The sequence below is a fragment of the Mesoplodon densirostris genome, chromosome 13 (genome assembly GCF_025265405.1).
Source record: "Mesoplodon densirostris isolate mMesDen1 chromosome 13, mMesDen1 primary haplotype, whole genome shotgun sequence".
Taxonomy (NCBI): domain Eukaryota; kingdom Metazoa; phylum Chordata; class Mammalia; order Artiodactyla; family Ziphiidae; genus Mesoplodon; species Mesoplodon densirostris.
In genome coordinates, this window is record NC_082673.1 from 3624021 (window position 1) to 3649643 (window position 25623).

At 49.8% G+C, this 25623-nt stretch overlaps 2 protein-coding genes across 10 annotated transcripts in view; one reads left to right on the forward strand and one right to left on the reverse strand.

The window, feature by feature from the left end:
- Positions 1-5825, reverse strand: part of ATP6V1H (ATPase H+ transporting V1 subunit H) — an 82496-nt gene extending 76671 nt beyond the window's left edge. For all 4 annotated transcript variants that reach the window (XM_060116507.1, XM_060116509.1, XM_060116508.1 and 1 more), the window contains exon 1: positions 5539-5825. The gene's annotated coding sequence lies outside the window, so the exon portion shown is untranslated. The remainder of the gene's footprint in view (positions 1-5538) is intronic.
- Positions 5700-25623, forward strand: part of RGS20 (regulator of G protein signaling 20) — a 47668-nt gene continuing 27744 nt past the window's right edge. For 2 of the 6 annotated variants that reach the window (XM_060116518.1, XM_060116512.1), the window contains exon 1: positions 6933-7122. In XM_060116518.1, the coding sequence (XP_059972501.1) occupies positions 7054-7122 (69 nt within the window). In that variant the 5' untranslated portion in view covers positions 6933-7053. Of the gene's footprint in view, positions 5758-6932; positions 7123-7398; positions 7418-15640; positions 15656-25623 lie in introns of those variants that run through there. The other 4 variants (XM_060116515.1, XM_060116514.1, XM_060116517.1 and 1 more) reach the window with 4 other exon arrangements.

The following is a 25623-nucleotide window of genomic DNA, read 5'->3' on the forward strand; positions in this document are numbered from 1 at the left end:
GGTGTATTTGTCAAGGTTCTCCAGAGAATCAGAACCAATAGGATATACATGTGATAGAGAGATAGATAGATAGATAGATAGATAGATAGATAGATAGATAGATAAATGAAGGAGAGAGAGAGAGGGATTCTAAAGAATTGAATTCACGCGATTGTGGAGACTGGCAAGTCTGAAACCTGCAGGGCAAGCCAGCCCTACGGATTGGAAATTCAGCTAAGGGTTGGAAATTCAGGTATGAGTTAATGCTTCAGTCTTGGTCTGAAATCCACAGGGCAGTCCAAGCAGGCTGGAAACTCAGGGACGGTTTCTACGTTTCAGTCTTGTGGCCGAATTTCTTCTAAGGGAAACTCTGTTCCGTGCCTCTTCCTTGATCCTGGTGGTTTGCTGGCAATCTTTAGCATTCCTTTGCCTGTAGATGCATCACCTGATCTCTGCCTTCACTTTCACATGACGTTCTTCCTAGGTACCTGTCTGTGTCCAAACTTTCCCTTTTTATAAGGACACCAGTCATACTGGATTAGGGACTCATGCTACTCCAGCAAGACCTCATCTTAACTAATTACATCTGCAGCAACCCTATTTCCAAATAAGGTGATATTCTCAGGTCCTGGGGGTTAGGAATTCAACATACAAATTTGAGGGAGACCCAATTCAGCCTATAACAGAGTGATAGCTGTGTTAAGAGAATATGAGAAGCAGGACTTCCCTGGTGGCATAGTGGTTAAGAATCCACCTGCCAGTGCAGGGGACAGGGGTTCGAGCCCTGGTCCGGGAAGATCCCACATGCCGCAGAGCAACTAAGCCCGTGTGCCACAACTGCTGAGCCTGCGCTCTAGAGCCCGCAAACCACAACTACTGAGCCCGCGTGCCACAACTACTGAAGCCCGTGTGCCTAGAGCCTGTGCTCCGCAACAAGAGAAGCCACCGCAATGAGAAGCCCATGCACCGCAACCAAGAGTAGACCCCGCTCGCCGCAACTAGAGGAAGCCCGCGCGCAGCAACGAAGACCCACCACAGCCAAAGAGAAATAAATAAATTTATTTTTTAAGTAGATTTAAAAAAAGACAATATGAGAAGCAGTTGGATTTGACTGAAGAGTATGAAGGAAAGAAAGGAGTCAGGGATACTCCAATGTTTTTGACCTGAATTAAAATAATCAAGTCGCCATTTACTGAGACGGTGAAGATTGCAGGAGGAGAAAGTTTGGAGGGGAAAATCAGAGTTCAGTTTGGGATAGAATTCAAATAAATACATGGATACATTCAAATAGAGACCCACCTCCTGTCCTAAGCTGCTCACTTGGTTTGGAATACCGGCAGGGTGGCAGAAGTCCCCGTCATCTCAGCGAAAACAGAGGAGATAGCGCCTGGGAGTGTTTCCCTTCCCCGCGCACACACACGTCACCCAAGTGGCCCTCATTTCTGGTGCACTCCACTTCTGTTCATGGCCCACCTTCCTCGTTACCTTTGTTCCATCATTCCACATCTCCTATGACACCTCCCCATAAGCCTTAGAAGGTTATTAAGAGAATGAAGTCAGAAGTAATTAAGAGCTGCAGAGGTTCCCTCTTTTTTTTTTTCAGAGGTACTCTTTTTAACAGCTGTACTTTCACTAGCAACATTAAAATTCTAAGTGAACCTTAACAGAAACGTTTGATTAATTGTTCAGTTGGCCTCAAATTAATATTAACCTGTGACTCTAGTATCCATGGTCTGTTTGTCTTATTTATTGTTGCTTCTCCAATCTGCATGATTTACAGTCAGCACAAGCAAAGATTTGCCTCTATAGTTTTCAATCACTCTGAATTAGATTCTTAGATCCAAGTGGAAAAATGACTTCTCCAAACAATAGAAAATTAAAATGCATAGTAGGGCTAAACCACAGCAAAAGAGAATTTTTTAAAATAAAGTTCAGGAAAAAATAGGTCATCTCATAAAATTAAATCTAATTTCAATTTCCATTCTGACTGTGATTTTAATTCTAAGTTCTCAGAATGTTTTGGTAATAAAGTGGGTTAATTCTGCCACGGAGGTTTCCTTTATGAAAGGGTACTATTTAGGGGTGAATGAAAATTTTTCAATTTGCCTTTTAAAGGGGTGAGACTTTGTTGGTATTGATTAGGGGTGTGGTGATTTTCTCCTCTGCATGGTTCAATAACCAACATGATCAATGAGGCGAGTGGATACGCGATCAGAATAAGGTACTCCCTAAGTCTTCCGGATCCCTAAGGAGCAGTGCTTTCAGGAATACGGATGCCAAGATGATTCCCTTTGGCGACTACGTTTTTGAAACCTTCAGACCGTCATCTAGAATCTGGCCTGAAAGGAAGACAGGGCTTTTTGGAGTGATCAGTACCGCCGGCGGCTGAAGTCCTCTCCTCAGATAACGGTTCTCAGATCGAATTTTGTGGCTACATTGACATTCCGTGCTCTGACCTTGCTAGAACGACCGAAGGAAGTGGACGCGTTTCAGCACCCGACAGCCCCGCCAGTCAGAGAAGCCTCCGTCCCTCGCAAAGACAGGAGACAGAACTGGGCAGCCGGCTGCTCATCCGGAGGGAAAAGACCACGCCAGGGAAGAGGAGAAGGTGAAGTTCTCCGGAGACGCACAGGAGCCGGCCTTGGCGTTTCTGGGCTGAGTCTGGGACTTCCCTTCTGCCGAAACATTTCTCCTGCTTCCCTCCCAAGCGTCTCTGTCTCGGAGCGCAGCAGCGCAGCGGAATGCCTAATGAAGCGTGCCCAGCAAGGGGCGTCCAGCGGCTCGGGAAGCAGGGCTGGGGCGGGAGGGGGAGAGTCTGGCTACAGGTTCACACGTTCTGGGAAAACCATTCGGAAACCTGAGCTGGAGACGCAAATGCCGGGACCCACGCAAGGTCGGGGGCGTGCCCTTCCGGCCCGGCAGCCGGGCGTGCGCTCTCCGCCTCGCTCCAGCGCGTGCCTAAAGCCGGTCGGAAAGGCAGCGGGCGGAGCCGTCAAGCTCCGGGCCACCGGGGACCGCGGCGCTTCTCTCTGGGTATCCTTAGCATACGGTCCTTCCGAGCCGGGGCCGCGTCTGCTGGGGTGCCTGCGGCCACGGGCACCGCGCTGGAGCGGACGCGGCCGACAGCCCACGCTCCCCGCAGGTGCGCACGGGGTCAGCAGCGGCCCGCCCGCGTCCAGGGGCGCCGCCGCGGCCGAGCCCCGCTTCCCACCCACCCCGGCCAGGGGCGCGCCGTCTGCGGCCCTCCCTAGGAGGGGGACACTGGGCGCCGAGTCCCGCTCCGAACGTTTTCCAAATCGCTCATTTCCCTCTCGAGCGAGCTTCTGGCGCTTATCCAGGAGCCTCCCGGGCTCCCAGCTCCAACCCCTGAAATAAAGGCGGCGCCTGTCCAGAGAGTGGGGGAGGGGAGAGGCCCGTGTGCACGCGGAGAAAGAAAATACTGGGAGAACGACCCCGTTCTCTAGGAAAAGGTAATGAGGGGAAGAGAAAGAGTGTGAACTACTCGGAAATGCAAAGCGAGCTCCACTCTCGCCGGGCGCATACAAACGAGGGAGCGACGAATCAGCCGACGCGGCCGGCGGCGGCCCAGGAAGGGCCTCATGCATGAGAATGGGTTGCTAGGTTTCCTCGTTCCCTCCGACACCCGCTTCCCACAAGACATCCACCGGCGGAAGAAAGCAGGCCGGGCCCGGCCACGGCAGAGCGGGGGGCGGTGGGGGGGGGACCGCGCCAAGCCCCCGAGGCCGTTCCCGCAGTCAGGACCCTGGAGAGCGGCAGCCGCGCCCAGGGGACCCGCGCCTCGCCGCGCGGTCCCTCGCCTTCGCGGCTTCCCGCCTCCACCTTCATTTTTCTTGGCAACCACTTCTCTCGCTCTTCACCAACAGATTAAATTGCCTTTTTGCTTTGCTTGAGGGGGCTGTTTGGATTGGCTGAGTTAGGTTCCGGTTTGTAACTTCACTAAGTATTAGTGGACCAAGAAGCCCTGAGAGCTCCAAAACGAGAGCCTGAACGAGGCGGGTGACCTTAAAAAGCCACTGAGGGACTTCCCTGGTGGCGCAGGGGTGAAGAATCTGCCTGCCAGTGCAAGGGACACGAATTCGAGCCCTGGTCTGGGAAGATCCCACATGCCGCGGAGCAACTAAGCCCGTGCGCCACAACTACCGAGCCTGCGATCTAGAGCCCGCGAGCCACAACTACTGAGCCTGCACTCTAGAGCCCGTGAGCCACAACTACTGAGCCTGTACTCTAGAGCCCGCAAGCCACAACTACGGAGCCTGCGCGCCACAAGTACTGAAGCCCCGCCACCTAGAGCCCGTGCTCCACAACAAGAGAAGCCACCGCAATGAGAAGCCCACGCTCCGCAACAAAGAGTAGCCTCCGCTCGCCACAACTAGGGAAAGCCCGGGCGCAGCAACGAAGGCCCAACGCAGCCATAAATTAATTAATTAATTAATTAATAAGCCACTGAGTTCAATCCTTTACTTCGTAAATGAATCAGACCAACTCAAAGAATAAAGAATCTCCCAAGGTTTGCCATGGAGTTCATTTCAAGGATGGGTCTAGACCCCTGGGCCTCTGACTTCTAAATTAATGTTTCCCTATGCCTTCCAAGAAAATAATACCCTTATCTTAATCTAGGCCGCTTAGCTCTCCCAAGCAACAAGTGGAGGGTGGAAAGGCCTGTGTTCGGGGAAGTAAGATGGCCACAGCGAGTGTGGAAAGAGGGCCTGCAGACTGTGCTCTTAAGTCCTGGTCTCCCCTGACCCCTGCACCCAGCACCCAGCACAACCAAAGTCACATGGCCAGTCCCTTTTCCGCCAGCCTGAGGACCCCTCGGTCTTCTGCCTGTATCCAAGCCTCCCCTGGACACCTATCACAAGGACCTAGTAACCTCATACCACCAACTTCTGGTAGAGCTCTGGGCACTTTGGAAGGTGGGAAAGGACAGGGGGAAAGAGGAGCCAGAGCCAGAGCTGCAAGAGTGAACTGGGAGATCTTCATCCGAAGTCGAAAGAACCAAGAGAGGTGAACACGGACGCTCCTGTACGCGGCACCTCACCGTGAAGGTGCCTACGAATTCCCTGGAATGTGAACATTCCGATTCTCATGCGGTAGGTCAGGATAGGGTCTGAGGTTCTGCATTCCCAACAAGCTCCTGGCTATTATCCAAGCTGCTGGCCCAGGGACCACACTCTGAGTAGCAAGGAGTTTGAAAGGGGTGGGGAGAGAATGGGAGGGAGGGGAAGGAGGGAAGAGAGGGGGGGAAGGAGAGAAGGGGATCTCCCCTGCTAAGCAGAGGCCTTTCCTTTTGCTCTCACCGACCCTCTCCTGCACCCCGAAAGCAATGCCTCGAAACGCCGCAGTAACTGGCACTCTGCACCTTTTCTTCAGTCTGTAGCGGGACCCGACAGTGACGGTGTGTGATTTTGTTTCTCTCCTCCCCCTCCTCTCGCCCTGCCCGCCGCCGGCCCTGCACAGCTCCCAGGCTCGCCCGCTGCCCCGAAGCTGATCGGCCTCCTCTCTGGCACGCTCTCCGGCCTCGCGCGCTTCTTCGCTCACCTTCTCCAGCGACCCCTTCCTGGGGCTCCCCGGCGGCGCCCGGACTTCTCTCTTCTGCTCCCCGCCCTGCCAGCCGCTGGGCTCGCGCCGGGCCAGGAGGAGCGGCCGGGCCGCCTCTCGCTCCTGCTCAGGGCAGCTCTGGCCCTGCCCGGCCGACTCCCAGGGGAACGCCTGCCCCGGGAAGAGGACGCCGGCGCCGGGCAGAGCCCGCCCAGGCCCGTGAGTACTGTGCTCTCCGCCGCCCAATCCGCGGCCTCAGCGGGACGCCAGTTTCCCGGGTTCCTCCCTAACCCCGACTGACCCACTCCACGTGGAGCGAGCAGGGGACCCCGCCAGCAAGGGGAGAAGGGGAGGGGGGCGGGTGGGAAGGTCGAGACCCGGCCGAGAACGCTCACGGAAAAGGTGCCGGCGGCCGCCGGACACCCCTTCCCCCAGGAGACCCTCTTCTCGGGCCACTTCCTCCCAGAGCCTACGGAAGAGGGGGGAAGCCCCAGTCCCCCCCGAAGCCGCTTCCCTAACTCACGCGTCGCTCTCCTGCCCCTCCTCCAAGCCTCCCCCGGACGAGCCTCCGCCCCCTCCTCGCGCTCCCACTCCCCAGCCCCCGGCTACGGCGCGCTCGGGAGGCCAGGGAGGAAATGACGTGATGTTATTTTAGTGTCAGGTCGGCTTCCAGCTTCAGTTTACCCCGCCGAGCTCGGGCGCACGACCCGGAGGTCCGACCGCGTCTCCCGAGGCCACACCGGGGGCTCCAGGGCTCCGTGCCCGCAGAGCTGGTCGGCGGCGGCGGCGGGGTTCCCGCCACCCTCCGGGTCCCCCCCTTCCCCGGACTCGGGAGTTACCCCCCGCCCCCCGCCACCCAGCCAGGTGGGACCTTCGGCTCCGGCAGGCGGGGAGGGGGCGAGGAACCCCTTTCCAGTTTGGCACCTCCGGAGGCGGAGGCTGCAGCCGGGTGGGGCGGGGGTAGAGCTGGAGAAGCACCCCGGGGAAAGGGAGATGGTGGGGACCGGCCTCCAGAGGCGGAGAGTCCACGGCCGGACCCTCCGGGTACGAGCACCCCGGCGCGCCGCGCACCCCGCGCGCACACACGGGTGCCTCCCCCCGCCCGCTCCATTCACAAGATTCCAGCGCGCTCTCTCGCACGCCGGGGTCCCGCTCGGCCCCCGCGCGCCCAAGCATAGGGAGAGCCGAGGGGGCTCTGCGGGGCCCACACTCTCGGTACTTCCTAACCCGGGACTGAAAAAGGGAACCACGGTCCCAGGATGGATGGGGACCCCCGCCCCCCGCCCCGCCGCAGAGAAGCGCGCCGCCGCGGGAGGGAAACGAGCCCTGGGTGGCCCGGCCGGGGAGGGGGGAGCGAGGGGCGGGGAGAGGCAGAGGCGAGGGAGGTGGCGGGGGGAGATGAAGGCGACAGGAAAGACGGAGAGCCAGAGGAAGAGGAAAGCCGGGGAGAGCGATCGCGGGCGTAGCGAGGGCAGCACCTAGAATTATCATAAAAATAAGGCACTCGCGGGACGCATGCGCACGGCCGACGGAGGCGCGCGGGCCGCAGCTCCCCCTCGGGCTCGCAGGGCAGACGGTGGAAGCGTGAGTACCCACTTCCTTAACGCCCCCTTCTCCCTCCTGGACTCGCCCTGTGGCCTCGAGCCGGGAGGTGACCGGAGCCGGGCGGGGCGCACACGCTTGGCTGGACCACGGTGGCGGGAGCGGGTCAGCATGCAGGGTGTGCGGGGCTTGGGGCGTGACCGTGTCTCAGGGGGCTCCGCCGGGGCGTCCGCACGGTTCGACCTCTGTGGCCCGGCATCAGCGAGTGGGTGGTCTACTGACACCCGAAGCAGACCTGGGAAACCCCGGGCGCCGGAGGCGGGCGGTCTGAGTGCAGGTGGGAAGGAAGCGGAGATGCTCCCGGAATCGCAGCGGAGACGCGCCACTACGGCGGGGACCCGAGGAGCCGGGCGGGAAGCGGGCGCCTGCCGCGGACCCCGGGGGCCTGACTCGGTGTCGCCACTGAAGCTCGGAAAACCGAATGGGCAGAACCGTCCCCACGCTCTGCCCGAGCCGAGGGGGGCGGGGTGGGTGGCGGGCGCCGCGGGTATTTTTCTTGCAGGAACCCGGCGATTGAGTCTTCCGCGCTCTCGGGGGTGCGCTCGGAAGTTGGAACGAGTCTGGCGCCCGAGCTGCGGGGACCTCCGGGACGGCGGCGCGCGGCAGGGACTGGGCTTCGGGGGGTCGGCGGGCGCGGCGATTCCCCTCCCCCGGGGGTGGGCGGGGGAGGGGGTCGCGGAGGAGGCGGGCTTCCGGCCGGCTTGGCTGGTGCGCCCGGGGCGCTCCCGCGGCGGGGGGAGCGGGCGGGAAGGGATGGGCAGCGGGGGAGGGGGGCGGCGGGGGAAAGGTCTGGGGAGGGCAGCGCGCGGGGACCCGAACGGCTTGCGAGCCCCCGGGCGTCGCCAGCGTCCGAGGAGAGCCCGGGCGGGCGGCCGCGGCGCGGAGCGAGCCCGGCGGCGGCTAAGGGCGCGGGCGTGGGGCGGGGCGGGGGACGCGGCCCCGCCAGCAGCTCAGCCCCCCGCGCCCCACGAGGCGGGCCGGGTGGAGGAGTGAGCGCCGAGGCCGAGTTTCTGGCCGGGAGGGGGCGGGCGCTCCGAGGGAACTCGCTCCCACATCCCTTTCTCGGGAGAATCCGGTCGAGGCCGAGCGCTCTTTGTCCGCCCCCGCCCAGCCGATCGGCCGGAGGGCGCGGGTTGCGGCGACCGCAGCCGGTGCCCGCAGCGCGGGCGGGCAGCAGCAGTCACTCACCCGCGGGAGCTCGCGGTGGCCCCGGAGGCGGGAAGCTTCTGCACCGTTTCGTTACTGTCCTGGGTCAGCCCCCCCTCCTCTGGAGCGCAGGTCTCAGGGCCCCTGCGTGGCTTGGCTTCTTTCACTTCTGATGGTTCCAGATTGTGGAATTGACCAAACAGGGGTCCGAGTTCACGAAAGGTGTGAATTCCTCCCCCGACTTGGCAAAGTAGATGTGTCATGGAAAGACTCTATCTGTAAACTCTTAGATTTTTGCTCACAACCTGATTTTCTCCTGGGCTTCTTCCGGTTTATCTCTTGTTCCTTAAGTGGCGTCTTTTGTATCAGTATCAGTATCGCATATGAGGGGCAATATTGCCTAATGGGTAAGAGCCCTGGACTCAGTAACTGTCTAGATTCAAATCTCAGCCTAGCGGTGTGACCTCGGGCAAGTTGCTTAACCTCTCTGTGCCGTAGTTTTATCATCTGTAAAATGGGGATAAGAAAAATACCTGCCTCACAGGTTGGCTGCCAGCATTCAGTAAATTAATACAGCAGAGCTCTGACACCAAACAAAAGTTACTATTACTATTGTTATTGTATTGGTACTAAGTTGGCTAAGTAGACTTCAAAACGTTAAAAGATCAGGAACAAAATGCATATTTTGTTTGTTATAAAGAGTATACGTGATGAAATAGATGTCCGTCAAAATTAGAAAAATAGAAAATATTTTCTATGTCAGTATCTAAATTTAAAAACAATACATTTCTATATCACCTGGGCCCTTTTATTTCAAATAATTATGAGGTATTTATATGCAATGATTCAAATAGCATTTTAAGAAAATTATCTCTAACCTTCAAAATATTTCACTTTGTAAAACAGATATGCATTAAAACTACGTGTTAGGTCATGGTATATACAGAAAATCCGATGTCTGCATTAAAATATTGCCCTGAGTCAGTTTTACTTAAGAGAGTGTGGAAACTTAGGAGCTAGACATGCTGGTTTCTCTAAGATCATTGTAAACATTTTAGCCAAAATGCCCTTGATATCAAAAATATAGAATGATAAAAGTCAGGTTACTTATTTACCTCCTTCACTTTACAGGTGAGGGAACATTCAGAGAGGTTAAAGGTCAGATATCTGCAGCTAAATAGAGGCCGAAATGGGATTACAATTATGTCTTCTGGCTCTGCCCAGGCCTCTTACACACCACACAGGTGATTTCCTGTTTACTGCAGATTTATGAACCTTTAACAAATAGGAAACCGGAAGGTATGATATAAGGAAAAAATATACAAGCATGTGTTATCAGCGACATAAGAAGGGCCGGGCAGTAATGTGGCTACTGCTGGCCGACCACTTTATCATGGTCCCTCACATCAGAAGATATGACCACATGACTTGCTTGAGTTATGGGAAGGTCCCAGATCAAGCAAGAGGTCGAGCCAGCGTTAGAATTTAAGGTCCCACATTTGGCTGCATATTCTGTTAATCCCTTGCAGTGGTTTTACATTAGAAATCAGTTTTGAGCTTTTCTTAAATGTTTAAAAATCTCCTTCCTGATGGCTTTGAAGGTCTTTCCTGTAAGAGAGCTTTTTAGGAAAGTCTTTCAAGATTACATACCAGGAGATTTTATTATTCCAGATTTTGTAGACAAGCATGCGTGAAAAAGGAAAAAAAAGCTTTCTTATTTTAATGCAATTGCCAGGTGACTGGTTTCATTCCAGACACTTGAACACCAGTTCTGAAAGTTCTGCTGTTTTTTCATTTCTGCATGTGTCCGTCTAATGACATTCACCTTTCACGAACAGACGCAGCTGGTGGCTTAAAGGTCCAGACTTCACATAAGCGGTTTAGAAATTACAAGGCAGAGCCTTTCACGTGAGTGTCTGGCCTTGCAAAGTTATTTACAGGAATGCTGTGTCTGCCAGGGAAGGCACTTCTAGGAACTGTGCCTGCGTCCTTGAAGAAGGAAACCATGGTCCTCTCCAGTCATGAGCGCAATGTCTTACCCTTGATTTTGCCTCTCTGGACACATGTTCTTAGACAGAAATCCAGGGCATTAAGCAGGGAGTGACTTTCTAGCAGGCTCCCAAGCCAGTCCAGCAGAACTGAGTTTTGAAATCACACGTATCAAGTCAGGTCCCCTTATGATTATAACGTGAATCACTGTTCAACTGGGAATATTGCCAATTGGTTTTCTGTACGGCCACCAGGTGACTCACAGTGTGAGCTTCTATTCAAATACCTATAGTGTCAGCAGCAACTAACAGGGTTCATGCCGAGTCAGAGCCTAGCATTTAGTACAAGTGAGTCACTGACTACCCGACACTTCTGAGATGGTCCCTGAATGTTACCTTGAGCAGCCAGTTCAAGAGTTTAGACAGCGCTGCACGGGGGGTGAGTCCGTTCCCAGTACGACTGAATGGGCTTCCGCAGCAGCTCTTCACCGCGAAGCCTGATATGACTGAGTGCCCAAGGTGATATTCCGTGATTATGAATTCATAGAATCCAGCTGATTAGATTCCAGCTATTTGCATGGGGAGTCATCTGTGAAGAATGAGTAGTATGCTCTGTTGCCCAGCAGTGATATTTCACTCGAGTTATTTCAATGATTATTACAGCCAGTTGACCTTGATGGTTCGGGAATGCTCGATTTCTAGTTATTAATTAATTTTACTTTACATTGTAAAATCCTTCTCCAGTACATATCAGTGTTTGGATTGTAGACAACAGCATCTCATGCAAAGTCACCCAGCAGTTGGACTTCCTGAGGTCCTGGGTTGACCACGTGCACCTCAGCCCAACGGTGAAGTGGAGGGAAACATCTTTTTCTCTGGTTTGTCTCTGTTTGTGCCCCTGTCACCTCTGATGTTAACTGGACGGTGTTTGCTCCAGAGCTAGAACACGAGTTTGTGGTGCCCGTCGTTCTAAGGCTGCAACACACCCAGCACTTCCAGCCCTTCTGGGGCTGTTTGGCTAGATCCACACAGGCTTGTAGAGCTGTTCCATTTATGCAAGACACTGGAAAGAATTGTGCAACCCATGCCCTACCCAACACTTCTAAGTGACTTTTATGTCTCAGGGTGCGGTGATAATATAAGATTTAAGGGGCCAGTAGATTCCTAAATTTATGTAAAAGTCTTGTTGATAAATAATGGCAAGAAGTTATTATCCTTGGAATCAAGGTTATGAGACTATTGTTTTTTAAAGTACATGTATGTTTTTCTCTATTTGTATTGTAGTGGATGCAAGAGAAACCCAGATGTATGGACTTTACCATATACCCTTATTGTGTTTCTACAAATACCCATTTCTGTGATAACCCAGATTCTAATTTGTGCATCTCCTGCTATATAGAAGTGTGTAGATACTGTTTTCCATTTAATAGGGACTGCACACAAAGAGTCTAGTTCTTCCAGGCTTAATGCAATTCCTGGCAAGTTCAGGTGGTTAGGACTCTTTAATAAATTAGACTATTTATAAAATGGGAACGAAGTTTCATGTATGTTTTCTAAATTTCAGTGAGGAACTATAGCTATTTTTGTGAGAGTCCTGATTTTTTTAACTTCGTTTTGTTATAATTTATAGTAAAGTGTACACGTTCTCAGTTACCCTCATGTTACCATTATCTGGATCAGGATTTCTCAACCTCAGCACTATGGACATTTTGGGTTGACTACCTCCCAGTGGGAGGCTGAACTATGCGTTGCAGGATGTTTAACAGCATCCCTGTCCTCTACCTCTGGATGCCAGTAGCATCCCCTCCCTGGAAATGACAACCAAAAATGCCTCTAGGCATTGCCAAATGTGCCCTGGGGGCTCACCACCGCTCTAGATCAAGATACAGGATATTCTCAACCTGTATCCATAAGATCCCCTCTTGCTTCCTCCCAGCCAATACTCACAGGTATCCACTGTTGTAAGTTCCCAAACCACATATTACTTGTGCCTGGTGTTGAACCCCTTCTAGAATTAGACACTACATATTCTTTGCAGCTGGTTCTTTAGCTCAGCATTGTGTTTTTGAGATTCATTCACTGTTGTTACATATATTGTTATTTTTCAATGCAGCATTCCTTTGTGTGAATACACCCCAGTTCACGTATCCATTCCACTCTTTCTTTTAAATTTATTTTTAGCTACGTTGGGTCTTCATTGCTGTGCGCGGGCTTTCTCTAGTTGCGGAGAGGTGGGGCTGCTCTTCGTTGCGGTGCGCGGGCTTCTCTCGTTGCAAAGCACGGGCTCTAGGCACGCGGGCTTACAGTATTTGTGGCTCACAGGCTCGGTAGTTGTGACTCACAGGCTTAGTTGCTCCGCGGCATGTGGGATCTTCCCGGACCGGGTCTCAAATCCGTGTCCTCTGCCTTGGCACGTGGATCCTTAACCACTACGCCACCAGGGAAGTCCCTCCATTCCACTCCTAAAGGACATCTGAGTTGTTTCCACTGTGAATAATGCTAATGTGAACATTCTTATTCATGTCTTTTGATAAACATTAAGCCCTGATTTCCATTGGATGCTCAGGAATGAAATTGCTGGGTAATAGATCCAGTATATGTTTAGCTTTATTAGATACTGGCGTTTTCTACATGCCAAACCAACTTACACCCCTACCAGCAACATATATTGCTTCACATCCTCACCAGCACTTAGTGTTGTCCACTGATTTAATTGTAGTCATTCTGGTGTCCATAGAGGTTTAGCATTGTGGTTTTGATTTGTATTTCCCTGATTACTAATGATGCTTAGCATCTTTTTTCAGCCATTTGTATATCTTCTCTTGTAAACTGCCTCTACAAGTTTTTGACCTATTTTTCTGTTGTATGGTCTGTGTTTTTCTTATTGATTTGTAAGAGTTTTTAATATATGCTGGATATAAGTTATTGTCAAAAATGTGTGTGTGTGTCTCTGTTTATCTATCTGTGTGTGTGTTGCAAATCCCAATCTGTGTCTTGCTTTTACACTCTCATTCCATTACCTTTCGACTTCTGTAGTCTCTGCTGAAAAGTCATGCGTCTGTGAAGGTGACATGTCTTCTTTCTCTGGCTCATTTAAAATTTTTCTCTTTGTTTTTGGCTTGCCACTGTTTGAACACAATGTGCCTAGGTGTGGTTTTATATTTGTCCTGCTTTGGATTCATTGGGCTCCTTGTATCTGTGAACTGATCTCTTTCATCAGCTTTGGAAATTTTTCACTCAATATCTCTTCAGATATTGCTTCTTAGCAGTTTTCTCCCTGCTCTGAGACTCAAATCATGTGTATGTCTTTTATACAATCCTAAGTTTTGTCCATTTTTTGTCTCTCCTTCAACTTGAATACTTTCTTTTAACGTGTGTTTTAGTTCACGTGACCTGTCTTCTGCTGTGCCCAGTCTTCTGTTAAACCATCTAGTGCTCAATTAATTTCAAAAACTGTTTTATTCTAAATGTAGTATGTCCGTTTGATGCTTGTTAATACATTTCAGTTTTCTGATGAAATTCTCCATGTTTTCATCAGTTTTTCCATCTAATTCTTGCCTACTAAATCCAGTGTTGAGGTTTTTATGAGCCTATACCTACTGTTTGTTTTTTAATCATTGATCACATTTTTCTGTCTCTTCACGTATCTAGTAATTTTTGTTGTATGTAGACATCATATATAAAGAAACCGTGTAGGCTTGGATTACATCTTCCACCAACAAGGAATCTCCCTTGGAGGGATTTGCTCTGTGAGAATGAGTAGCTGATGACTTCAGTCCTAACAGGTATTGAAATGTGTTGGGACGGGTTGCAATTTTAGTAAGACTTATGTAATCTCGGTTGCTTCCCGTTCCTCAGGTGTTTTCTCCTGCGCTTCCGGATTTAGAGCCTAACGGGTTTCTATCTCCTCAGTCTTGAAAGACTAGGAGACTCGGTCTCACCTTCAGAGGCTTCTTTCTGCCCCCACCTTCCCCAGGTGGCTTCCACAGTCTGATAAAGGTCACGAGGAGGGCAGCCGTGTGTCTGAGGGAGACCTTGTTATTGAAGGGAGACGTGCTCTCCCATCTGAGACTCTAGCCTCAGCCCATGCCCTGAGTCCATATATGCCCTCAGGGAAAGAGACACACTGGTGACAGACTGCTCCCTGGGGAGGAGCTCTCCCTCAGACACTTTAGTTAATTCAGCCTTTTTGCCTCCACAGCTCTTTGATGTCTTTAGAAATGGGATTTCAGTTATCCATCTAACATTTTTAGTTGTTGCTCAGGAGCTGACCTATTACCATTTTTCTTGAATTAAGTTTCTTTTTCTTTTATCTTTGAATCACATTTTTTATCTTTCTATAGTATCATTTGTTTCCAATGCAATTTAGAAAACAAACATTAAAAATTTTGCCGTGTATGAATATAAAATGCAATACATGTTTTGTGAGTTTAAAAATGTTAGTGGGGGCTTCCCTGGTGGCGCAGTGGTTGAGAGTCCACCTGCCGATGCAGGGGACACGGGTTCATGCCCCGGTCTGGGAGGATCCCACATGCCGCGGAGCGGCTGGGCCCGTGAGCCATAGCCGCTGAGCCTGCGTGTCCGGAGCCTGTGCTCCGCAACGGGAGAGGCCACAACAGTGAGAGGCCCGCGTACCGCAAAAAAAAAAAAAAAAAAAAAAAATGTTAGTAGGAAAAGAAGTACATTATAATCCCTGCAACTCTTCCTGCTTCAGATTGCGGTTTTGTGATGTAAAAAGCATGAGCACTGGAATGAAAGAGAACTGGGTTCGAATTTTGACTTTGCTTGCTGGTTCTGTGAGCCTCAGATTCCAAATATGTACAACGGGGGGATAATTACACTTACTTTATAACAAGAAATGTACAGTAGAGGGTTCACGAGAGTATTCAGTTAAGTGGTAGCTGTTATCATTATTCCTCTAATATTTATCCATCATTATTTTAGGCCCCTGAACATGGATAATCTGATTTTAAACACATATTTTGATATATTTATATCTGGTACAGATTCTGAAACTTTTACCATTCAAACAGGGTGCTGAAAAAAGTTCTTTGATATGAAATGCCTATACCTATGACTTAATATCTATGAAAATATTACTAAATAAGTTTATGCATTCATATTTTGCCAAAATCTTTCTCTTTTTAGACCAAATAAATCCAAGTAAATAAATAAATAAATTTTAGTGGCAGGAAGAATTACATCCAAAGTAGTCTGCTCTCAGCAAAATTCACATCTGGCTACTTGGTGTTCTATCCACTAGGGTTTATTATAGATGTTGGCAACAAGAAAACCATATTAGGAAATATGAAGAAAAGGCTAACAGTGTTTTCTGGAAAGGACAGCTGGTTGACCTTTGCAGAGGAGAGTCTGTAGGATCTGTGAGTAATTTTAATGTTATCTCCATGTTATTTAAATATAATTAATTTTTATATTAAATTTCCTGTTACCCATCTGCTCTTTTATTTGGACTTCAGCATTTGTTTCTTTTTAAAAAAGACCTCACTAATATATCGAAACAATGAAGTTCTACTCTAAATTTAGAATGGAACTAGTAGTCCTGGGGGCAGTTGGATGGCTCTGGAGTAGCCGGCCTCTCCTAAACGCCCGGCTTCTCCTGAACGCCTGCCCCCTCCCCAGCCAGTGGGACAGCGTTCCGGCCTGCATCCCAGCCTGCATCCCTGAGGCCCAAGATGCATCTGTGATTAGTTCTCTAGCGTGATAAGAGCCGGCTTTGCGGGTCTATCATCTGCCTGCACTCTTTACAATCTGTACGCAGATTTACATCAAAGCACAAGAATTATGGGGTCTCGGGACCTCTCTGGCAGTCCAGTGATTAGGACTCCGCATTTCCACTGCAGGGGGCATGGGTTCGATCCCTGGTCAGGGAATTAAGATCCTGCATGCCGTGCAGCGAGGCCAAAAAAAAAAAAAAAAAAAGGAAGAATTATGGGGTCTAGTGTACAACAAGCTGGAATTTATCAAATTCTCATTAGAGCTAAGTTTCCGCTAAAGCAAGTAAGTTATTTCTAGACCTTTAAATGACTTGGAAGTTCTGTACTGTTCTTTTGGCAAAATGAAGTACTTATTAACAAAAACAACTGAACAGCATATACCAGACCAGGTGGAATAAATGTGGGTTAAAGGGGGGTGGATACAATGGCACAAAGAGATATGAAGAAAGTATGCAAAATCTAATAACATGCATAACTCACCTGTTTGTGGTAGACACATCTCATAAACTAACCCCCAAAAGACACATTATTTTTTCCCTTATCTTCTAATGATCAGTTCAAAATCATGAAGGAAATAAAACTATAAATTCTAACTTAGAGCACATATTTGTTAAAATATATCAAAAGTAGTCTGAGAATCAGGAGACTACATAGAGATTATTTTTTAATGGAAATTGGTCCTTTATGAGCCTTTTTATGCATCCCTTAGGATGGGGGTTTTATTCCTAAATCCCTGCATCTGACTGCCTTATGTGGTCTCACAAAAGGAGAATCGAACGGCTGTGGTTCCCTACAAAGAGTCCAAAATGCATAACCATTAAACATTTCAATCCATTTCAATTTTAGATCTGCTTGTTCAGCACACTAGCCGTCGAACACTTCATGCCGAGGGCATGGGGACCTAAAATTCAGGAGATATTTTGGTGAAAATTGTAGAAAACCAAAACCTTGAGGAACAGAGATCCTGTCACACACCCCCTAGGAACAGCAGACAAAAACGTGCCATCAGCCCGGCCGCCGGGAACTGTCTTGGGAACGCGAAGGCAGTGTGGAACCAAGGTGACCGTGTGCTGGCGTGTCCCTTAGCCCGTTATGATCAGTAGCAGACCGCCTATGGACGTCCAAAACAACCCCAGTCTGTCCGACCGTAGCCTGTGCACAGCTGGGGTGCAAAGGGTGGGGCTGTGCGCGTGTTGAGAGGGACCCATGCCTGGAGCCAGACAGCGTGGATTTGCGTCCGCGCGGGGACAGCCCCACAGAGTAAATGGAGTAAGGTGTGGTTACTGCTACCTTTGCTCATTTAGACCGAGAGGAAGTTGTGCATTCGTTGGAGATTCTTAGGGGAAAAAGCAGACTCTGAAAAAGAGTTTTTATTCTGGTGTCCTGCGTTACCATTGACGGCCACAGGAGGGGACTAACAAAGTCTGGATTCTGTTCTAAAACAGTAACTATTTTAGGCCTTGAGGGCCATGTGGTCTCTACTGCAACTACTCATCTCTGCCACTGAAGCCAAAAATCTGGGGGATAGAGCAGAGGGAGATGCATTTTGGAGGGTGTGCAGTGGGTTTGGAGAGAAGGCGCAAGCTTACCAATGAGTGAGGCGAAAAGGAGAGTCTAGGTGACTCCTGGGATGTGAGTGGACGGGGCACCGTGGATGGACTGAAGCAGGGGAGGACACAGCGGGGGCAGGGGGTGGGACTTGAGTCCGTTTAGACGCTGGAGCCTGAGACGTCCACGAGAGCTCCAGTTGTGATGCCAGCGGACAGCTGAACTGGAGTGTTTTGAAAGCAGGGGCGGGCGGGGGGCTAGAGGCAGAAACGTGAGTCTGTGCTGTGGTGCTAAACTTCGGGGGCTCGTGGCGGGAAGTTCTTGAGCCTAATCAATGGCTATTTCTGCCATAGAACCTGCACCCTCTTTTCTCACACTGTAAACAGTCTGCTGAGCATCTCTGTGTATTTATTGCAGCTAACTAAGGCCCATGTCCAAAGCCAGACCACGGCCTGTCCTCCTATGGTCTGTGCACTAAGAAAGGTTTTTATATTTTTAAACACTGTTTATTTATTCATTATATATATATATATATATATATATATATATATAGAGAGAGAGAGAGAGAGAGAGAGAGAGAGAGAGAGAGAGATTGCTTTTGAGGAACTGGCTCACAAAACTTAGCAAGTCCAGGGCTTCCCTGGTGGCGCAGTGGTTGAGAGTTCACCTGCCAATGTACGGGACACGGGTTCGTGCCCCGAGTCCGCGAAGATCCCACATGCCGCGGAGCGGCTGGGCCCGTGAGCCATGGCCGCTAAGCCTGCGCGTCCGGAGCCTGTGCTCCACAATGGGAGAGGCCACAGCAGTGAGAGGCCCGTGTACCGGAAAAGAAAAAAAAAAACAAAAAACCAAAAAACTTAGCAAGTCCAAAATCTTGATGGAGTGGGCCTGCAGGCTGGGGACACGGGGAAAAGTCTCAGCTCTGGCAGGCTCCCTCCGTGCTGGGCAGGGAGGAGGGTGTCAGTAACTCGGGAACGCCTAGTGGAAGGAGTCTGAGGGCAAGGCCTGGGGGAGGGGCGAGGAGCTGCCCGCCCTCCCAGCTCCACCAGGTGTTCACCAACGCGGAAGCTCAGTAGTTCTTAGCTTTCTTAATCTTTGGGGGAAACAAATCGAAGAAGAAGAACATTTCGTGACACAGAAATTTTATGCAATTCGAATTTCAGTGTCCATAAATAAGGTTTTATTGACACCCAGCCCCACGCGTTCACGTGTGTGATGTCTGTGACAGTTTGGAGGCTGATGGGGCAGTTGACAGCTGTAATGCGCCCACGGAGGCTACCGTATTTACCCTCCGATCCTTGACAGGATATGTGTGCCTGCCTCTGATGTGTAACCTAGATGTCAGTGTGGAGTGTTACCGGGTTCTTGTAGGAAACCACCTATGTGAAAGTAAGTGCAACCAATCACAATGACATTTCTTAGAAAAAGAATGTACTCTCAAGGAAAAAAAAAAGTAAAAATTCAGAAGGACAGACCAAAGATCTAATTAAAGATAATCTCCTATAGGAGATAAAATCAAAGGATCTAACTTAAGTTTCCTTTTGGTATCCACCATTTCAACATTTAGCATTTTCATGCTAACAGGAAAATTTAATGACAGTTAACAAGCCCCGAAAGTACCAATGACGAAGGGCCAGAGAGAAGTGATACACACAAAGGTTTGGGGGATGAGAGCTCAGATGCTGAAGGCTTTTAGGGATTCAAATTACTCACAGCCTAAAAGCTTTAAATAGGATGGGAGCTGGATATCATATCATTCATAACAGCATCATCGTCACAGATGAAAATTCTAACTCATAATGTACGTGAGGCAAAGTCTGGTCTGGTATAGCCCAATGCTACCATTCAGTAAGGGATCATGGAGAATTTTCTGTGGGGAAAAGGAGAATCTGTGAAAAAAGAGACAAAGAGAGAAAACTTGCCCAGACAGACCTGAAAAGAGTAGAAAAGGCTAGTTAGTTACTTCTGAACACACCTTTTTGTACCTTTTTATTATCCTTACTTTGCATATACATTAGTACATCTCATAGCCCATCTGCTGTAACTGGTGGAAAAGAAGTTCTTCAACCAACAAACATTCACCCAGGCCTGGTGTGTGTGAGATTTGTGCTCAGCAAACACAGTGTGAGTCCGGAGTGCCCCAGCAGACTGGACCAGAGTGCAGCGGGTTCCGGAGCGCCGGCTGAGCTCCTGCTCTCACCTGTGAGAAGGAAAGGACGCCTCGTGTGTAAGAGTTTCCGTAGCTCCAGCTCATAATTTAGGGGCAAGGATAGGAAGCTTCATTATAAACGTTATTTATTAAAGACAGTTAAAACAAAAACAAATGTTACTTTTAAGAAACATGATCACCTTATAGTAAGCACACTTTAAAATATAAGATCCATATAATTATAGCAATACCTTTGTCACACCCAACAAAATGAACAATATTTTAACATCATTTAATGCCTGACTATCTTAGTATTCTAGGACTGCCATAAAAAAAATACCACAGGCCGGGGTCGCCTAAACAGCAGACATTTATTTTCTCCTGGTTCTGGAGGCTGGAAGTTCAAGATCAAGGTGTGGGCAGGTTTGGTTCTTCCTGAGGCCTCTCTCCTTGGTTTGCATATGGCCGCCTTCTCACTGTGTTCACATGAAATTTCAATTCACATTCTTAGGGTTTCATTGAAGCGTGCGTTATACACGATACCCTGCAGGCTCTAGTTTTATTTAGATTTTCAAGGCAGAGATAGAGAGAAAATATGTACGAGACTGAACACAGGACTTACGTGGCATTAGTTGCACTTCCCCATTGTCTTCTCTATTAAATAAAACCTGAAACGTAAGTAGTTACCTTTTATGCATTTCTGTTTCTCGGGATGCACTTTGGGAACCCACTTCTCCCCTGCTGATTGTAGAAAAGACTATAAATATTGTCATTCTCTGGGCCAAAGAGCACTCAAGTGCTTTTAACCAGGGAAAGAGCTTGCATTCCTGACCTTGGTGCTAACCCGTGTCGATAAAGGAGAGCCCTGGGATGCTACGTAAGATGCCCGGCATGTTCATCTGGATTCCGCACTGTAACGTGCAGAATCTGCACTGTGACGTGCAGGGAAAGGATTTCCGTGGCACTTTTTCCCCCCAAATACACACTTCAGGATTTCTGATAAATACTGTGGCTCTGGGCTATGATGTAGCATTTCCCTCCGGAGCCGGGCACTGGTCCCCTTATGGACCACGCCCCAGCGCTGTGGGATACCCTTATCCCTGTCTCCCCGGCATCATCTCTGTGCTCGGGCACACCAGCGCAGCACGGCCGCTGGTCCCCGCTGTCTTCTCTCTCCCTTCTTCCTTGGGTATTTTTCTTTCCTCTTCTCATGTGTCTCAGCTGTCAGTCATGGAATGCCACTGCCATACCCAACAAAATGAACAATGCCCAATTAGCCACTGTACCTGACTCACATGAACTTCATGAAACAGAAAGTGGGAATGACTTGGCCAACAGAAGCTCAACTCAGGCAAGTGATTTATGTAAGGTCACACCCCTTAGACATGCAGAGTTCAAGGGCTTTTAGTCTATTCACAGTGTGTAACTATCAGCATAATCCACTTCAGAACATTTTCACATTTTCATCATTCTAAGAAGAAACCTACCGCAGGTAATTGTCACTCACCAAGTCTCTCTCTCCAGCAGCCCCTGGCAACCACTGATCTACTTTTTGTTTCTACAGATTTGCCTGTTCTGGAAATTCCATATAAATAGAATCATATAATATGTGGCCTTTTATATCTGGCTTTTTTCATTTGCTAATGTTTGCATAGTTTACCCAGGGAATGACAGCGTCATAGAATAACAATAAGAGCTTGGTGAGCCTTTGCAGGTGAGAAAGCCGAGGCCCGGGAGGTGGCTGATTGCTGAGGTCACACAGCCTGATGGTGGGAAAGCCAGGGCTGGGCCCACACCTCTTCCTCCTCCATCCACAGCGGGCCTTCCTCAGGCTTCCCCAGTGAAAGCACAAAAGTGCTCTTTTGCTCTGATCAACAAGCCAACAGATTTACATCCCTCTTCTCTAGTCTTCCCATCCTTAGCTTTTCTCAGCTCTTTTGGTCATTGCTTGCCTTCCCTCAGAGGCAGTTTAGGTTGCTTGTAGGCTGGTGAATGGTCAAGGTGCCAGATGTCTGAGACTGAACAGGTAGGGGCCTCGCTAGTTGACTCCACCAAATATAGACCCAAAGGCATAGGATCAATTTGTTTATGATCTTAGAACACAATTTAAGGACTTACCATAGTCTTCTACATTAAATGTCATCAGTAAGTACTAAGTCAGGAATAATTATGGCATTGGATTAGCACTTCATGGTTTCAGAGACCTTTCATGTACATTCTCTCATTTACTACTTTTATCAAATCTCAGTGTAGCTCATATCATACAAATGAGGAGGTGGGGGGCTTGGAAAGGTGAGGGAATTTGGTCCAGACCTCACAAATATAAAGGTCAGACTGGAAGGACCTCTGACTTGAAAGCCCACGATGGCTTTTCCTACGTTCCCACAAGCCCACGATGGTTTTTCCTACGTTCCCACTACACGACTTTTTAAAATTCTTGATCGATTGCTCATGTTTTCCAGCGTTTAAAATTCTTGATCGATTGCTCATGTTTTCCAGCGATCCTTCTGTGTCAGCTGTGGGCTGGAAGCCCGAGACATGCAGGAGCCCCCAGTTAAACCCCCTTGGGCCTCTCTGATCCTGGTCAGCGCAGGGCTGCTTGTCCCGTGATCTGACCTCATCTGGTGCCCCTCCACCACGCCCACTGTGCTCCCTGGGACCCAGTCAGTCGTCAGCAAGATGCCCCTAGTTCCCCACATTGTCCCCCGATGTCCCTCCCCTCTTGTCTCTCCCTGAAGTGTGGCAACTCTTCCGAGGACAGCGCTTCTCCCACGGCCCTGGTAATCGGGGACACTTTTCTGCTGACATTGCACCATTTACGTCCACTCCTAGGAGTCACATGGGTGTCTCTTTGCTCCCGTTGCCATTCCCAAGACACTTCCTCACTGTCTTCCCCCAAAACCCTCCCTCTTAGGTCTGACTCGGGACACAACGTGAGGAACCTTGAAGACATTACGCTAAGTGACATAGGCCAGTCACAAAAAGACACATATTTTACGATTCTTCTTATCTGAGGAAACTAGAAGAGTCACATTCACAGAGACAGGGAGTAGAACAGTGGGGGCCAGGGGCTGGGGGAGGGGGGAAGTCAGTGTCTAACGGGGACGGAGTTTCAGTTTGGGAAGACGAAGAGCTCTGGAGCTGGATGGAGGTGAGGGTCGGAAAACAGCGAATGCGCTTGGCACCACTGAGCCGTACACCTAAAAATGGTTAAAGTGGTGTGTTTTCTCTCACGTGCATTTACCACAATAAAGAAGACACTTCTCCTGAATGCATGTCCTAGACCGAGCCCCCAGCACCGCCCCCTCCAGCATCCGCTCGCCCTCTGGTCCCTGCCCCTCACGTAGAAGACTCTAGCGTGTGGGCATCATTTCCTCTCCAGGGCCGTTCCTGTCATCATTCTGTTTCTTCAGCATCCTTGTCAGTGACCTGTGCTGTACTCTGGTCTCCCAGCGCCTTGATTTCTCGACCCCAGAAGTCCACTGCCCTCCCGCAACGTCAGCCCCCACCTCATCCATCCCTGGAGTCGGCGATGACTGCCCGCACCTCCTGGGAAACCTCGTCCTCAGACCCCATCCCCACGCCATGACCGCACCACCCTTCCCGCCCGCTCACCCGCTCTGATCCTTTCCTCCACAGGCTCCCTGGTCTCTGAGGCCTCCGGCCCATTCCCCGCTCCCTGGCCCTCACCTTTGCTCACCTGTGCTCACCTGTCCTCAGCAGCCTCCATCCTTCCTCCTCCTCCGCACTTCCTGCGTGATCCAGGGACATGCCCATCTCATTTGTGGTTGCAGTTCCTTCTTAGAAGCCTCGCGCCCCACATGCCATGTCACAGTCCTCTCCTCAGGTGCCCCCTCCTCAGAGACCCCCCACTCTTCAGAGACGCCCCGAGGCCCTGACTGTGACTGTCATCCCCACGTCATGCTCTAGGGTCTCAACCATTTCCCATCTTGGCAACACTTCTCGGACCTGGAGTTCTGCAACCTATTTGTTTTCATGGCTTGTGTCTGTTTCTCTCACTGGAACCCTTGGCAGAAACAGTCTAGTTCACCCCGGTGGTCCAGCGCCTGCAGCGCTCATGCATACAGGGGGTGTTCAGTACATGTTTGTGGTCAGTTCAACAGGAGAACACCCTGAAAACAAACGCAAGTCGTATTTTTAACCTCTTTACGCTAGATTTATAACTGGGTCGCTCTTTACCTGAACCTCCTGAGAAGCCATCAGACAAAGACTTGGTGTATCTTCAACATTTGGGAAACCATGAAACGGAGCAGCCAGGAAGGATGTTTGGAAGGGATCCCCTCTACCATTTCTCCTGATGTCTTGCTGACAGTATCCCAGGATGCTGGACAATACGAAAGTCCTTTTCAATAAGCGTGATTGTGCCTGTTGGTCACCAGATTTAGGCAAAGAACTGTGTAGGATTTCTGCATCAAACAGACACCACCTCCATCATTATTTTTCTTTGAAAGCTTCCTCCTCATAATGCTTTCCAGTTCTGTGACACAAGGGTCAAAAACACTGGGAGGACAAGGAAAACACCTTGCAGTGGAGGAAAATCACGAAGGAACACCTAAATAGGAGAGAGGGGCAAGCAGGCATCTGGAGTCCGTCCACGCTTCGAGTGGGAGGGCTTCCCAGGCCCGTGTTCACTACCCCGTGGTCCTTGCGAGGCTCATGCGGTCAGTGCCCTGGCCGGGGACAGGTATCCCGGTGATTATAAAAGCAGGGTCCCCCCCCTACTTCCATTACCCTGTCTCCTGCTAGCCTTTCCCGATTGCGTTTTTAGCTTTCTTTAAAATGATGCCCTACAAATAGAAAAGCGCACATATGGTTTGGTACATTTTCACAAACCAAACACGCCTGTGTAACGAATGCCTGCACTGTACAACAGCACGTTTCCAGCTCCGCGAACTCCATCCTCAAGGCAAGCACTTTTCTGACTCCCAAAAGCAGAGAACAGCTTTGCCAGGGTCTCTATTCTCTGTAAATATATAGAGGGTATACAGATTATCATTTTAACCTCGGCTACATCTGCACTCCAGCAAGCCATCTTCCACAACGGTTAGGTCCCTGAGCCATAGCACACAAGAAATTGCGAGAGGCAAACCATATTCCCGACTGGCTTCTGCCTGTGCTGTTGGCAAGGTCTGTAACCCGATGACCCAGGCTGACAACGTGGCCGTCTCCGTGCTTCTTCAGAGCCCAAGCCAGAGCAGCATCAGGCAGCCTGTCCCTCTGCCCTCAGCCTTCCCTTCTCAGCTGTCCAAAAGGAAAATGTATTTCCCAAGCCAAAGCACATTCTTCGTAGAGAGCCTATTCCTTGCTTTACTTTATTTCCTTGAAATACTAAAAAGCTAGCAGAAATTCTCACCCAAACTTGAGAATTCACACTCTTCAGCGACTTGAAAATTGCCTGAAACAGCCCCACAGCAAAGATTTAATAAGTGTGCAGTTCTTTCAGAGGTGCCCTGGGCTAAGCGGTCATCGGGGAGGCAGCCACCTACAGTCTCCTTGAGAAACTCCCATGGCCTCCTGGGGTACGGAAAGCCCATGGTCAAGATTTCAATCACTACTTGGCAAAATACTCTGTAATTGTTGATTGGTATTAAGAAAGAACAAGTAAAAGCATGCATAATTTATTAATTTCCTTCCGATCGGACTTTCTTATTATTTCTAATAATTCCCGAAGGCAGTTGTAAAAGTTGAGTCATACAATATGTTCATTTAGTAACAACAGAAGAAAAAGACATTACTGTCATAGTCTTAAAACCTTTGGTGGTTCAAGTTACAAACTTGGCGACAGCGAGATCAACAAAATAGTAAAGATTTCCATTCAAAGTCACTGAAAAACAGATGGTCACATACGTCAGTAGTTTTTTAAAAGCTAAGGACGTGTAAGCATCCATCTGGGAGT